Source organism: Ambystoma mexicanum, chromosome 13 (genome assembly GCF_040938575.1).
Source record: "Ambystoma mexicanum isolate Mex_15411 chromosome 13, UKY_AmexF1_1, whole genome shotgun sequence".
Lineage (NCBI taxonomy): Eukaryota > Metazoa > Chordata > Amphibia > Caudata > Ambystomatidae > Ambystoma > Ambystoma mexicanum.
The window spans coordinates 745,899,890-745,916,609 of record NC_090938.1 but is presented as its reverse complement, the minus strand read 5'-3'; the positions used below and the strand labels follow the sequence as shown (position 1 = coordinate 745,916,609).

The 16,720-nt window shown below is 54.5% G+C and overlaps 1 protein-coding gene across 3 annotated transcripts in view; it reads right to left on the bottom strand.

Annotated features, from left to right (window-relative positions):
- Positions 1-16,720, bottom strand: part of LOC138521884 (E3 ubiquitin-protein ligase TRIM39-like) — a 167,729-nt gene that overhangs the window by 23,079 nt on the left and 127,930 nt on the right. For 2 of the 3 annotated variants that reach the window (XM_069635046.1, XM_069635047.1), the window contains one exon: positions 12,881-13,432. The exons of the other annotated variant lie outside the window; for it this stretch is intronic. In XM_069635046.1, coding sequence (XP_069491147.1) covers positions 12,903-13,432 — 530 coding nt within the window. In that variant the 3' untranslated portion in view covers positions 12,881-12,902. The remainder of the gene's footprint in view (positions 1-12,880; positions 13,433-16,720) is intronic. 3 annotated transcript variants of the gene reach the window in all.

Sequence of the window (16,720 nt, the reverse complement as noted above, 5' to 3'; positions counted from 1 at the left end):
GCTGCTGCTGCTGCTGCTGTGCCTCTGCCCGTGCACTGCCTCCTGATGCCTGCACATCCTCCGCTGGCTGGGGTGCACTCGTTGATGTGGCCACCCCTGCTGGACGTCCGACTCCCGACTGTGGCAGGGATGCCTCCTCCACCAGCCTGGCGCCACAGTTAGAGGCAGCTCCACAGAGCACCCAGGTGACTGATGGGTGGGAAGATGGCACGGAGAATGACTGGCGCATAGGGGGTTCAGTTGAGGAGGGGGTCGGAGCAAGCCCCATCAAACGGAAGAATCCGGCCTGGGTGACCTGTCCCAGTAGGCCGACGCAGTCAACGAGCCATTCGAGATGACGTGCAGTCTCCTCATGAAAAGACTGCAGGTCACCTTGCATGGCCCGTTGACGCAACGCCACACCAGTCAGGACAGGCTCAACCCGGACCTGGATAGCCACGTCCGCAGGCAGAGGAAGGCCAGTTGTCGTGAGCTCATCCCCTGCCTGAAAACGGGTCTGGACGTAGGCATCCCTGCTGGTGCAAGATGATGCAGTGACAGGATCAGGGACAGAATTGCACACAGGCACCTCCGCAGCAACCTGTGCTGCCTCCTGTCCCTGGTCCTGCACTGCACCACTAGCACCAGTGGAATCCCCACCTCCAGACCCCATCTCTGTTGCTTGCACAGCCTCCTCCTCCACCAAACCCCCCACCAACCTGGATGACTCCGTGCCATCTTCCCCCGTTGGGCCCTGTGGGGTCCCAGCTGCCCCTTCTGCTGCCGAGGAGTCCAACTCCGACCTCCGCCTCTTGGACATCCCCCCCGGCAGCTGCGGCCTGGGACGCGGCACCGGACTCCTCACTCCCCGACGAGATCACAACCTGGGAGGGGAGCCGGGCCTTGCGTCTCCGGCTGGCGGTGCCATCCCCGCCGCTGTGCTCCACAGCACCTTCTCCGCCCTCTTCATCAGTTGACGCTGCAGACAGGGAGAAATAAAACACAGGCATCAGGGCACTGTACAATGGACACATACATACATGACAGTTGCACATGAGTGGCATTGGCAAACCTCAGACATGGCATCACAATTGGCAACACACATGCCATTTCAACTTGCACACATGAGCCATACCACAGCCACATCACGACTGCCAGCACCATCCATACACATACAACAGCATGAGCAGGCAAAGGTGAGCCAGACATCACATGCAACACAGGGAGTGCACTACACATGCACGCACACCACCACACTTGCATGCATGTGTACACCTCAGCCAACTGTCGCAGTGTTCAGATGGGCATCCATGCCACATCTGCCAATCAGGCTTCCACATCCGGCTCTCACATGCATCCATGTTGCACCCTTGTCAAATACACACACATGCACATGTACACAGTGCTGATACATGCAGCTGAAAACAACATACATGCGTGACAACACGAACATGCCTACTTACATACACATTCATCCAAACATGTGTGCCCACACAACTGCATTTGGCATGCAAGCCTACACACACAAGCACCATCCATGTCTCACACATGACAGCCCTCGCATGTGTTATCCTCACGGCCCTGTACACCCCCACCCATACTCGGCCCCATACAAACAGATGTGCAACCGGCACACTCCTGGCACATCACCACACGCACAGCTTACAATCATGATGCATGTACACTTACCGCTCAACTCCAGACGGGCCTGCCTCTCAAGGACCTGGACCGCTGGGGATATGCGTTCCAGGACCCTCATCTGATCTTCCAACAAGTGGCCCCGGCACCCCTTAGCATCTGCTGCCTTCAAGAGGTGCCGGGCCTTGTTCAGGGTCCTCGACCTGAAGTCCTCCCAGCGCTTCTTGACATGTTGGAAGTCGCGCATGGCCACCCCCTCCGCGTTGATTGCAGTCACGATGTCCGTCCAGATCCGAGTCCGTCCGTCCTTCCTTCCTTGTCGGCGCGCACACTTCCGAAGAGGGCATCATACTGCCCCAGGACTTGCTCCACCAGGACACCAACTTCGGTGGCAGTGAAGCTGGTGCCCCTCTGCCTCTCTGGCCGGGGGTTGTCAGTGGTGCCAGATGTTGCAGTGCCCGACATGACAACCCCAGAGGCAGGAGTGGGTGGGCAACTGGGTCCTGGGGCTGGGCTGTGGAGCGATGGAATCCCAGTCGGGAGTCTTCGGTTATAGCAGGGGTGGTCACAGCAACAGCACCCCTGGCAGATGTGTAGGCAGCAAATGGCAGGGCACGTGGGCAGCAGGCAGTCAGGCAGCAGCAGATGGCAGGTGGGAGCATGCTCGGGGCTCTGGGGGGCAGTAAATCGCCTTTCTGGGCAGGAGCGTGGTCTTCCGTGTGCTTACGCGTGGCCAGCTTGATACGGAGTGATTTGGCACGTGAAAATCCTGCACGTCTGCGTGTAATTCGAGGAAAGGCCCTTAGCGCATAAGCGCGTCTGCACGCATACACGATTTCATTGGCCCAAAGGCCCCCATGCGCAGCTATGACGTCACGCGCATGGGCGTAGAGAATGGCGCGTGTAAAAAAAAAGATACACATCCGAGTGTCAAAGCGTGTAATTGGTGGAAATGGCCTCATCGCGTATGCGCGTCTGTGTATAAAAGGTACGTGTAGAACGCCATTTCCTTGTACGTGCTTTTCGTGGAGAGCGAGTGGGTGAAATCTGTACTTCTTGTCGGTTCACACGCGATTTACTTCAGGCGTTTCAAGTTCGTACTCCCTGTTACCTCTGACAGCTTTTTCTCTTGTCCTCTTTTTCCTGGGCCTGTTTCCTCAAACAGCGTTCCCTTCTACTGTTGTCCTGTCTCCTCAAACAGCGTACAATTCTTCTTTTGGCAGGGGTTTTGCCAACGCGCACACGCGCATATTTTTCATGCTTTACTTCCTGGCAGACGATGAGTCGCGCACGTATTCAACATATGTGCTTGCCCCGTGTGTCGCATACCCCTTCAGAGGTCATTCTAGGCTGCGTGTGACACGCATACGTTCATTCTAGTGTTTCTGGGTGCCGCAGCGTAGTGCAGGTTTCTTTTTTCACACACGTGGTCTAGGAGGGGTTGCGTGCACCTTACTTCACTTTTTTGGGGTGCCTGTGCGTTGCGTGACCCGTCATCTTTCCCCAGGGGTGATATACAGCCTTGCTAGAGCACTAGGGTACGATTACCATCTGGTACCCAACCCCTTTAACACCTAATTGCCCACGACAATAGTTCACATCGACTCCCATACGCACAATTACATCAGTGCCATGGCTGGGAGGCGAATAAGCCGTAAGGGTGGCAAAGGTGGCTGAGGTGGATCCGGTAGGGGACGTGGCCGTGACTTGCAGGGTGCCCCTAGCCCCCCCATGTGTGGAGGAGCAGTCAGGGACACCCATGCCCCCCCCCCCGGTTGAGGGTAACGTGGCTGACACCATGCATGCTCAGCCCTTCTTGGACCAGCCCACTGTGGAACCAGACCTGGCACAGGGTGACTCCATGGCTGACTTCCAGGTCAGCAGGTCTAGGCCACGTGCGACGGTGCACGTTGGTGTCATCAGGCCACGTGGATCAGGGGCAGCTAGGTCAGCTGTTTCCCCGCATAGGCAGGCTGGGGAGGCTGCAGGGGCAGCTGCGGCTCCATCCACCCCACCTCTCACACACCCAGCCAGGACAGTGTCGGTCCAAGTCCATCATGCTGACATTCCCCCTGACACCATCACACTTGAGCTAATGCCTGCACCAACTCCCATGCTGAGTGTGCAATCCCACACTCCTAGTACAGAGTCCACCGGGGCTCCTGCCCCTAGTGTCCAGAGCGGCGTAGGACACTCAGGATCCCCACCACCTTCCAAGCGGAAGAGGAAGAGTGCTCGTCCAGTACAGGCTGATGCCTCAGACATGGCTACACAGTCCGGCCCGTCAAGGAAGCCCAGCTTCAATGAGGCCGAACTGAATGCACTTGTAGAGTATGTGTCCGCACATGACCGCGAAATGGTGATTGTTGCAGGATCCAAGACCACACCTGCACAACGTCAAGCACAGTGGCAGACCATCGCGGACATCATAAGTGCCCTTGGATTCGTGAGGCGCACAGCTACTGAATGCTACAAGCGCTGGAATGACCTGAAGCGCAGGGCAAAGAATAAGCTGGCCTCAAGTCATGCTGCAACTCTAGTGACTGGAGGTGGGTTTCCAGCAGAGGACATAGAACTCACTCCACATGAGCAGGTTGCTGGGACCTACGTCACGGAGGAACAGATCCAAGGCGTGGGAGAACTGGCAGATTACGAGGCATTGTCCGGTGAGTGCACATGCATGTGTGTGTCATCCATGTGCATGGTGTGTGTGGGAGGGCTTCTGTTTGGGTGCCAGGTGAGGGTGTGTGTGCCTGAGTGGTTTGGGTCACCCATGTGCCTCATCCAATACATTCTGCGCACCAGCCTTTGGGTATATCAGTATCCCTTCTGCCAACATTAGACATCCAGCCCAACACCACGCCAGTTGCCCTTGAAGTGTCATCTTGCCACAACATTGTTGCTTATTTTCCTCTGTTCATTCAGGCAGATTGTTTGCATACCACCACTTTTACTCGGCATTTCTCAGTCCTATTGTCACATGTCTGACATGGCTATGGTACAGTGGACTGGCTTTGTTTCCTGGACATGATTTGTGTGGACATGTCCCTGTGCTATAGGACCATTTTGGACTGGCAGCTCCGGGTTATACATTTGAACCATTTCAATGAAAAAATCAATTTCATGAGCAAACTGGACTGAATGAACAATTGGTGCCCTCCTCTCCCTCTTCACTTTATGGCTAGGGTACATGCCATCTGTGTGATGGCATGTGTATTTGACCTGCCAATCACTGGCCAATGTGTGATGCCACTGCTAGGCAGCATGCAGCAAATGTGTTCATCTTCCATCTTGGTGTCATCTGTGTGTGCCATCTGCCTACCCTTCACACGCAGTGGCGGTGAATGCATAGGAGGGTTTTAGTCATGTGGGACATGTGTCGATCAAGTACTGTTTCTGTAGCCTCTCAGACCAAATTGTGTGCCATAGTGCTAATGCCTGTTTCCATTTGTTTTCTTTTATGTCTTTGCAGGGGATGACGCACTTGATACTGCTGGGGTTGTGGAGATGGTGCAGACCCAGGAGGGGTCTGAGGGCCAACCGACCACCAGTGAGGGACGTGGTGTGGTGGTGGGTGAGAACCCACAACTGCTGCAGGTCGTGCTCTCAAGGGGTGTCTCTGGCTGCACCTCCCCCGAGCTGTATTCAGGTGTCGATTCGGATGATGAGACCTATGTGCCGTCGCAGGTGAGTGTTCCTGGGAGGGATTCTGTTCTGTCCGACCCACCTGCACCAGGGTTAGAACCCTCAATGGGGATGTCAGTGTTGGCAGGTACGCCTTTGGTGGTTACGGATGCAGGGTCACACTCCGCAACATCTGATCCTGTTCCTGGGCCAGCAGATCAGAGGGGGAATGCAGTCCTGCAGCCTCAGGCAGTGCTGGCACAGCAAGGCGCATTTCGCCTTGCCCCAGACAGGCGTGGTGCCCGCCGACGTGGTGGCCGTCCGCCACCTGGCAATACCGCATGGGAGTAATCCATATACGGTATGGCAACCCAACAGGCAGCATCATCAGAGATGATGGCTCAGGCCATGGATAGGGTGGCCACTTCCATTGTCACCCCCGAAAGGCTGATGGAGCGACTACAGCAGGCAACAGACTCCATCTGCCAGTCACACAGGGAGGACATGTTGGCGTCCGACAGGGACAGGCGGGCGGCACTGGCGACTCTGCGGGAAGCCATTTCCGTAGAGTCCCAGGGCCACAGGGAAGCCTTGAGGGTGGAACTCCTTCACCTCAGGACGACTCTTATTGAGCTTGAGGCTTCAACAAACAGAAGGACAGAACAGCAGCTGGAGCGTCTCACACGTACGCTCTCAGCTGAGATGCAGGCAACTAGGGCGGAGGTCCGGGCATCCCGTGAGTTGTTGCATGGGGACCTACGCACAATTATCCTCCAGAACGAGACCTACCACACCCGCATGCTTGCTGCCATGGAGGAACAGACTAGGGCTTTGCGTGGGCTGCCTCCCATAGTGCCACCACCTCCTGATGCAGCTGCAGAGGGTGAGGAGAGCGACAGCAGTGATTCTCTCACAATAGGGTAGCCGTGTAGGCCATGAGCCCATGGAGGTGGGTTTTTTTCCGCAAGATCCACACAGGTGGGTTTTGGTGTGCACCTTGTCCTCGGACCTCCTGGGTGGCCTCCCATTAATGGCCATTTTTTATTTTTATTTTTTTTTCATTTTTTATTTTTTGGGTCAGTGTGTTGCCTTGTGTGGCTCCCGTGGGCATACGCTGTATTGTGGCTGGGCACATGCAGGCTTGTCATGAATTTGGTTCAGATGCTTGGGTTTGTGTGACACACACCCCTCCTGCTTCCCGTTTCCATGGGCTTGCAAAGGGTGTGCCCAAGTGACATTGACGTACATGGTGACGTTGGACTCCCATTCGATGTGTGGCCAGTCTGTAGTCAATACTGTGTATACATTCATAGTGCATATTGTTGTTGTATTGTACACTGCATGGTGTATTGATATGTGCCTCTGCATCCATCTCATCCTCCTAATTTGCAGGTCCATTTCTCATGTCTTCACAAGGCGGTCCACCTTGGAACTGGAGTCCATGTTGTAAGCAGTGCACCTACACTTTTGCGTGGCGCTAGAAGTGTTCGAAGTGCTGGCATCATCAGGTAGTGAGGCAAACGATTTTTTAAGTCTGTAATGTCATGTTTAAGGTAGGTTGGAGGTTGTGTAGGTGATTGGTATTCTTGGTAAGTATTTGGTAATGTGTGTTGTAGGTCCTGCATTACTGTGAGCATTTCATGTGTGGCCATGTTTCCATTAGGGACACTGTAGTTGGTGACACTTGGGGCATGTTGTGGGGATTCATTTGTTTGCTCTCACATTGCATGACATGCCATGGTGTGTTGTGTGGCCGTGCCGGGGAGGGGTTGGGTGACATGGCACTGTTCTCATGTAGTATTTTGCAAGTGGGTATTCATTTCTGCAGCATGGAAGTGTGTCTTTTGATGACACTGCATTGGTGGTGTTTGTGTAGGTAGGGATGCACACATTGCGACACTTCCACATGAACAATCTCAGGCTGCTATGGTTCTGACAGTTGACTGTCCCTTTGTTCGTCATAATTGTCAGGTCGAGTCATCATTGCTTGTCAGATGGTATGTGCCAGGCCTGTGTGCACTCCACTGGGGTGTGATTTCTATGTGAAGTAATTAGCCACCACCTGTATATGGGCTGCCTCACCCCGTGCCCGTTCCCCTCCCATGCGCAGCAGGCGTGCATGTGGTTGGGGATGTTGGGGCACCACCATGTCCACAGCCAGGCCCCGGCGTGTTGCAACATTGTGCAGGACACATGCTGCCACTATGATCCTGCACACTACTGGGGGCGCATATAACAGCTGCCCGCCAGAACGGTCAAGGGAGCAAAAGCGTGACTTGAGCACTACGAATGTGCGCTCCACTATGCCCCAGGTTGCAATATGGGCTGTGTTGTATCTTAACTCGGGAGGCGTGATGGGGTTCCGAATTGGCATCATCATGTGGGTGCTCAGAGGGTAGGCACTGTCCCCTGGTGAGGAGGTGATGGGCATCATTAGTGGGGTAGTGACATTACTCTGCATCTGACATGCATGCATGTGCAGTGGCATTCATACTCACCAAGCAGCCATGTATCGCCATGCCGCCCAGCTTCTACGTCCCGGCTTAGGGTAGACATTCGGTAAATGAAGCTGTCGTGGGTGGACCCTGGATAGTTGGCATATACTGAGGTGATAATTCCCTTGCCATTACATACTACCTGCACGTTGATGGAATGCCAGTGCTTGCGGTTCCTATAGACATGCTCAGATGCCCTGGGGGGACGTAGTGCCACATGGGTGCAGTCAATGGCACCTAGCACTTTGGGGAATTGTGCCACACCATGGAAATCGAGGGCGGCAGCCTGCCTTTCTGCAGGTGTCCTGGGCAGGTATATGTGCCTACAGACTGATGGGCGTGCAGTGATGATGTTCAAGACCTGGTGTAGGCAGCGTGACTGCGTGGCCTGTGACACCTCACCCACTATGGCACTTGTCCGCTGAAATGATCCTGTGGCCAAGAAGTGCAGTACATTGAGGACCTTCTCCAGGGGGCTGAGTGCTTGGGAGCACAGGGTGGGTGATGTGAGGTCATCCTCCCACTCACTGACCAGGTCCAGTATTATGTGTGGTGGAAACCTGTACCTCCCATACACCTGGTCATCAGGCATCCCAAAAAGGCTGGTTCTGGGAGTGAAAATTCGGGCCCTCACTATCATCCTCCTCCTCCTTTGGTAACCCACGGCCACTGCTGCTAGGAACGGTATATTCATCCTGGCGTCTGGGCTTGTTTGTTGCTTGCGCGCACTTTTATGCTGCGCGGGTCGACGTACGCCTGCTTCATGCTGGCGTACTTGTTTCAGGATTGGACAATTTATTTTTCGGTGCGTTGTAGGCGAACGTGTGAATCTTCCCGCCCACCCCAGGAATACACGTAACACGCTCTCCCAGGCCCAGTCGCGAGTAAATATTCCCGCCCACCCCTGGAATACACGCACCCCACTCTCACAGGCCCAGTCACGTGTGGAAGTTCACGCGCACCCCGTAATACACGTACCCAGGGGAATCGCGTGTGCAACTTCCCGCGAACCCCGTATTACACGTAGCCTGCTGGTATCGCGTGTGGAAGTTCACGCGGACCCATAATGCACGTACCCTGATGGTATCGCATGGGAGATTACCCGCGCACCCCAGGAATACACGTACCCAGGCAAATCGCACGGCTGGGGAGTGGGGGTGGTGGGAGACATGAGAGGGGGCCTGGTGGAGGGTGCCCCTGGATGCTGGGGGGTGGGGGTGCAGGGGGACATGTGTTGGACATGGGTGGGGGCCTGGTGGAGGGTGCCCCTGGATGCTGGGGGGTGGGGGTGCAGGGAGACATGAGTTGGACATGGCTGGGGGCCTGGTGGAGGGTGCCCTGCACTGCTGGGGGGTGGGGGTGGTGGGAAACATCTGTGGGGGCCTGGTGGAGGCTGCCCCTGGATGCTGGGGGGTGGGGTGCAGGGGGACATGAGTGGGGGCCTGGTGGAGGGTGCCCCTGGATGCTGGGGGGTGGGGGTGCAGGGGGACATGAGTTGGACATGGCTGGGGGCCTGGTGGAGGGTGCCCTGCACTGCTGGGGGGTGGGGGTGGTGGGAAACATCTGTGGGGGCCTGGTGGAGGCTGCCCCTGGATGCTGGGGGGTGGGGGTGCAGGGGGACATCAGTTGGACATGGGTGGGGGCCTGGTGGAGGGTGCCCTGCACTGCTGGGGGTGGGGGTGGTGGGAGACATGAGTGGGGGCCTGGTGGAGGCTGCCCCTGGATGCTGGGGGGTGGAGGTGCAGGGAGACATGAGTGGGGGCCTGGTGGAGGCTGCCCCTGGATGCTGGGGGTGCAGGGGGACATGAGTTGGACATGAGTGGGGGCCTGGTGGAGGCTGCCGCTGGATGCTGGGGGGTGGGGGTGCCCTGCACTGCTGGGGGGTGGGGGTGGTGGGAGACATGTGTGGGGGCCTGGTGGAGGGTGCCCTGCACTGCTGGGGGGTGGGGGTGCAGGGGGACATGAGTGGGGGCCTGGTGGAGGCTGCCCCTGGATGCTGGGGGGGGTGGTGGTAGACATGAGTGGGGGCCTGGTGGAGGGTGCCCCTGGATGCTGGGGGATGGGGGTGCTGGGAGACATGAGTGGGTGCCTGGTGGAGGGTGCCCTGCACTGCTGGAGGTGGTGGTAGACATGAGTGGGGGCCTGGTGGAGGCTGCCCCTGGATGCTGTGGGGTGGGGGTGCAGGGAGACATGAGTGGGTGCCTGGTGGAGGGTGCCCTGCACTGCTGGGGGGTGGTGGTAGACATGAGTGGGGGCCTGGTGGGGGCTGCCCCTAGATGCTGGGGGGTGGGGGTGCAGGGAGACATGAGTGGGTGCCTGGTGGAGGCTGCCCCTGGATGCTGGGGGGTGGGGGTACAGGGGGACATGAGTTGGACATGAGTGGGGGCCTGGTGGAGGCTGCCCCTGGATGCTGGGGGGTGGGGGTGCAGGGAGACTTGATTGGGGGCCTGGTGGAGGGTGCCCTGCACTGCTGGGGGGTGGGGGTGCAGGGGGACATGAGTGGGGGCCTGGTGGAGGCTGCCCCTGCACTGCTGGGGGGTGGGGGTAATGGGAGACATGAGTGGGGGCCTGGTGGAGGCTGCCCCTGGATGCTGGGGGTTGGGGGTGCTGGGAGACATGTGTTGGTGATCAGTAGTGCAAGTTGACATGTGGGTTGGCTGGGGGGCATGGCCATGGTAGATGGGTTGCCTGTGGGACATGAGCAGGGGTGCAGGGTAGTCCCCTGGGGTGTGGTCTGCCTGCAGGGGCCGTGGAGAGTGTAGAGGGAACACCTGGGAGGACCCACACGGCCAAATCACGTGTAGCATTCCCCGGCACCACCGAAATACACGTCCCCTGCTGGAATCGCGTGTGAATCTTCCCGCGCACCCCGAAGTACACGTACCCAGGCCAATCGCCTGTGGAACTTCCCGCGCACCCAGGAACACACGCACACGCTATTTTTCACACAGCGGGTGTCGGTGTTTGTCGGTACCCCTTTGCACCTCATTTGTCCTAAGGGGCCACTGTATGGACCATTCATCATGGCTGTATATGGGTGCTTTTTGTTAGCGCACATTTTGGCGCACATTTTTTTCAGGCGCAGGGACGCTACCGCCTGCTTTCTATTTAAAAAGATTTTTATTGGAGCAACTAAACCATAACGTCCTTTAATGTTTTCTTCACTGAATATATCACTCACACTGTTAAAGTGATAAACTGGAGAAGATATACGGAGTAAGTGAAGAAAGTAAGAGAAGGCGGTAAAAGGAGAGAGAAAAATTATCCAAGTTTTAGAGGAGGGGAGATGGTCAGAGCTAAGTGCAAGTAGTTAGTAAAACTCTCTCAGAAAATAAAATAATGAATTGATAGTTGCCAAGAGTCACTAGTGAGACAGAAGTGCAATGCAAACATAGAAATGAACATATCATGGCACACATGAATGTGTATGTAGTTAGTGCAGCTGTGTAACGGGATAAAATAAAACAAATATAGAGCTGAAGACCACGTGGTTTGAAAAGATGTCACCAAGAGAGAACAGCAAAAAAGAAAACCCTAAAACAGTTTTTAATAAATACTAACATTTTTTAAGACCGACCAATGGATGTAAATAACCCCTTCCTAACTGTGCCACTAGGGGTCAGTGTTGGCTAGGGAATGTGAGACTAGTAGTTACCGAGAAATCCCAGATTATGCACATTATTAAAAGGAGGAAAAACCAGGTGGGGGTCACAATAGAAGTCTAAATCAATTAATTAACAAAAGACCCCCTGTGCCTCCCAGCCCCCTCTCCTCCTATGTAGACCACAAGTGAAATCTGCCAAACCACAGGAGCCGCTCGAACGAGGCACCCGCCAAAACCCTTACCCCCCCGCACTAAAAAATATATATTACATGACCTCCATCAAAATAACAGTGCCCCTCCCTTTCAGATACAGCACAGTAACCCCAGCCCCTCTGGCCCACCCAAACAGAGGACAGTGCCCAACCACCTCCCTCATCACCGCCCCCACTTAAAAGAGGCAAAAGTACCCGCACTTCTTAAATATCCCAGGACAGCGCCCGAATCAAGTAACCCCCCCCCCTTTATAAGGACTACAGTTTCACCTCCCCCACCCCGTAGAAGATTTTCACGCTTGCGCCCACATTAATTCTATGAATTTTACCCCCTAAAAAAAATTCAAACCTACCAAGAGATGTAAATAGCCCCTTCCTAACTGTGCCACTAGGGGTCAGTGTTGGCTAGGGAATGTGAGACTAGTAGTTACCGAGAAAGCAATAGTAGCGCGAAAGATGGTGATTCATAACCAAGTAAAGTGGCTTTCCTGCCATGTAGATTAATAAGTGAAACTCCAAAGGGCAGGAAATATCACTGAAGAAATGACTCCACACCAAGCGCCTATAGCAGGGTATGATATAATAAACATTGCAAATAAAACTAACATTGAAAAGCCCTTCAATATGGTTGTGTACATAGGGTGGGAAGATGAAAGGGGGGGGGGGCAAAATGGGAAATGCAGAGGGCGTCTCAAACTCAGATAATGCAGGGGGAGGCACAATGGAATTCTAAAACAATTCATTAACAAAAGACCCCACTGTGCCTCCCCGCCCCCCTCCTCCCCAAATGAAACCTTCGAACGAGGCACCCGCCAACCACCCCCCCGCTTTTTTCACAGTTTATGTTATCTGTCTCCATCTTTTAAAACTCGTCCGAGTCCATTTTTATATATGACCTCCATCAAAATAGCAGTGCCCCTCCCTTTCAGATACAGGACAGCGACCCCAGCCCCCCAAAACAGAGGACAGTGCCCGCCCCCCTCCCTCATTTCTTTCCCCACTAAAAAAAAAAGGCAAAAGTATCTGCACTTCTTTAACATCCCAGGACAGCGCCCGAACCCGAAAGAAGTAATCCCCCCCCCCCCGCCCCCCAGAAGTAAACTGACAGGTGGAGCACCCCTATAACGCACACTGCAAGGGCGAGCAGTACACCCCCCCCCCCCCCAATAAAGTCGAGTCACTGCCTCCACGCCTATATACACCGCTAGTGAGGGCCCCAATCTCCCCTCACAGACACAGCCCCCTCTTACCTGCTGCCCCCATGCCCCACCCCCACAGACACAGCCCCCTCTTACCTGCTGCCCCCCATAGACACAGCCCCCCCTTACCTGCTGCCGGGCTCCGCTGCTGTCAGTCCCCTCCTGCCCCCGGGAGGATCCGCAGCTCCTCCTCGGTCCTCCATGTGAGGAAGTAGGGCCGCAGGGTGCGGGGGAAGGGTGCCCCGGGGAAGGTGAAGAGCAGAGCCCGGTCCTGAGCATCGTAGACCGAGAGCCTGCCCGCCTCATAGTCCAGGAAGAGGCCCAGGACCCCGGGGGGAGCGCGGGGGGTCAGGGGGGTGGGAGGGGAGGTGAGAGCCTCGTATTTACCAGCCTGGAGCCCCACTGCCCAGAGTCCTCCCGCAGGTGATAGTGGGAGCCCCCCCTTCCTGGGCACAGACTCATCACACACCCCCAGCTCCCACCACGTGCTGCCCCCCACCTCCACCTCCCAGTAATGCCCCCCGGAGCTCAGCCCCTCCCTCCCCAGGGCACAGGGGTATATAGTGAATCTCTGGGGGGTGTTGGGCAGGTCCTGGGCTCGGGGTCCGCATCTCACGCTTCTCCCGTCCGCGGACACGATGAGCTCGGGATGAGCGGTGCCAGGATCCAGAGTCACCTCACCTGCAAGAGAGAAGCCCGGCTCAGAAACCAGCCAATCACAGGGCGCCAACAGCCTGTCAATTACACCCACAGCAGAGCTCAGCCAATCACAGCCTCCTGTCGCCAGACACCTGCAGACCCCGCCCACAGCCCAGGGGGAATGCGGCTGTTCCTCGATTCTTTAATGAAACCCCAAGTGACCCCCAAATTCCAAAGATAACGGGGAGAGCGCTCCCCCTCCCCAGAGACGAGACAGCAGAGAAGAGAAGCTGAGAGGAGAGTGGGAGGGAGAGGGACACAGAAGAGACAGACAGAGAGGAGACAGTGACAGAAGGAGAGACAGACAGTAGAGAGACTCAGAAAGGTAGACTGAAAAACATGCAGAGAGGAGACTGACTGAAAGTCGGATAGAAATAAAGAAATATTGCAGATTAAAGACAGAAAAGAGACAGCAATAGCGACAGAGAGACACGAGACGGGAACCGCCGAAGATGCAGAGAGAGCGGAACATGGAGGAAAGGATGAGTGGGAGAGAGAGACACGTGAAGAGGGAGAGAGCAACATGGCCATGATGGGAAGCAGAGAGAGGAAGAGAGGAGAGACAGTGAAGGGGAGAGAGAGGTGGTGGAACAGAGAGGGGCACTTATAATCCCTGTCACATTATTCAGAGAGAGTCCCCCCACCTCGCAGGCAGCCTCGTGATACAACAGAGTGAACTGGAAAATCCCCCAAAATCCCCAAACCCCCTTCTCTTCCGACATCTTTACACACCTCACTCCCAGCCAGAGAGTGACCTGCAGCTCTGCTGAGCAAAGGAAGTGAAGGGGTGAAGAGAGAGCACAGAGACAGCCAAGAAAGAGACATGTAGTGACGGGAGACCAGAGACAGCGAGAGGTAGAGACTGGGAGAAAAAGACAGAGTGGGACAGGCAGAGATGAAAGAAAGAGACAGATCAGAAAGGGGGGGAAGAGACCGAGCAGAGATGCGAGCGAGAGAGAGAAACAGCAAGGAGAGACACAGATTAACACAGAGAAACAGCAGAAAAGAGAGACAAACTAAAAGAGAGAAACAACAGGAAAGAGGGACAGACTTAACAAAGAAACAACAGGAAAGAGAGAGACAGACTAACACACAGCTACACCAGGAAAGACAAAGACTAGAGGAGAGAGAGTGAGTGGGATAAGCAGAGTGGAGAGGACGACGAGGCACAGTAGAGCGAGGGGAAAAGGGACATAGAAAGAAGAGAAGCCAAGCAAGAAAGACAGAGAGACAAACTAACACACAGAGGAGAAACTGGGAAAAAGAAAGAAATAGCAAAGAAAGAGACATGTAGTGACGGGAGACCAAGAGAGAAAAGGGCGGGAAACTAACAGAGGAGGCCAGAAAAATACAGGCAAAGAGAAAGAGGCGACAAGAAGAGAGCGACAGAGGGAGACCGGGTGAGTGACAGAGGAGCATGGACAGAAACTTAACCAGGAAGAGACAAATGGAAAGACAGAGACAGGCATACAGGAGAGAGAGAGAGACAGACAGACGGTGACAGAGGAGAGAATGCAGGCCTGCAAAGGGGAGAGACACTAGAAAAAGACAGAGGAGGCAGAAGAACAGAGAACATGGATTTAAGAGAAGCAGAGACAGAAGAGATGGAGAGAAGGTGAGTGGGAGAGGAAGAGAGGGGGGACAGAGAGTGGGGAGAACGAAAGGGAGATAGAGAGGGATAACAGGAAAGACAGAGAAAAAGACATGCAGAGAGGAAATAGAGGAGCCGGTGATCAATAGGCAGACAGCAGGGGAAATAGAAATCCCAGCAGAGGGGGAGAGGGAAGGAGACAGAAAAACCCAGAGGGGCAGAGAGAGAAACACAGCAAGAAAGAACTATTAGCAGGCAGAGAAACACAGCAAGAGAGAAAGACAGACAGAGAGAAACACAGCAAGAAAGAAAGATTAGCAGGCAGAGAAACACAGGAAGAAAGAGGCAGGCAGAGAGAAACACAGCAAGAAAGAGACAGGCAGAGAGAAACACAGCAAGAAAGACAGACAGGCAGAGAGAAACACAGCAAGAAAGAGAGATTAGCAAGCATGGAAACACAGCAAGAAAGAAAGATTAGCAGGCAGAGAGAAACACAGCAAGATAGAGAGACAGCAGAGAGAAACACAGCAAGAAAGAAAGACAGGCAGAGAGAAACACAGCAAGAAAGAAGGATTAGTAGGCAGAGAACCACAGCAAGAAAGAAAGACAGGCAGAGAGAAACACAGCAAGAAAGACAGATTAGCAGGCACAGAACCACAGCAAGAAAGAAAGACAGGCAGAGAGAAACACAGCAAGAAAGAGGTAGGCAGAGAGAAACAAAGCAATAGGGCCCAATAACGATTCTATTGTTCCTCATGGACTGTGAGTGGTTGGCGAGTTGCCACATATCAGGTGGCAAGGCCCAGGGGGTCGCCCACTGCCTACACTTGAATTGACACAATACTGGACATGTTCCACGCTATTATCCCTCTACGATATTTATTGAGCAGTGATATAAAAACAGTCGATATATGCGAGAAAGTTACCAAACCTACTTTGATTGCCTTTTCCATTCAGACAGTATTGGCACGAGATATCATGTGGACGTATGGGATATGAGTGTGTGCCGGTGGAAACGCAGTATGGCACGAGATATCATTTGGATGTATGGGATATGAGCGTGTGCTGGTGGAAGCAGAGTATGGCACGAGATATCATTTGGACGTATGGGATATGAGCGTTTGCTGGTGGAAGCAGAGTATGGCACGAGATATCATTTGGACGTATGGGATATGAGCGTGAGCCGGTGGAAACGGAGTATGGCACGAGATATCATTGGACGTATGGGATATGAGCGTGAGCTGGTGGAAACGGAGTATGGCACGAGATATCATTGGATGTATGTGATATGAGCGTGTGCTGGTGGAAGCAGAGTATGGCACGAGATATCATTTGGACGTATGGGATATGAGCGTGAGCTGGTGGAAACGGAGTATGGCACGAGATATCATTGGACGTGTGGGATATGAGCGTGTGCTGGTGGAAGCAGAGTATGGCACGAGATATCATTTGGACGTATGGGATATGAGCGTGTGCTGGTGGAAGCAGAGTATGGCACGAGATATCATTTGGACGTATGGGATATGAGCGTGAGCTGGTGGAAACGGAGTATGGCACGAGATATCATTGGACGTATGGGATACGAGCGTGTGCTGGTGGAAGCAGAGTATGGCACGAGATATCATTTGGACGTATGGGATACGAGCGTGAGCTGGTGGAAACGGAGTATGGCACGAGAT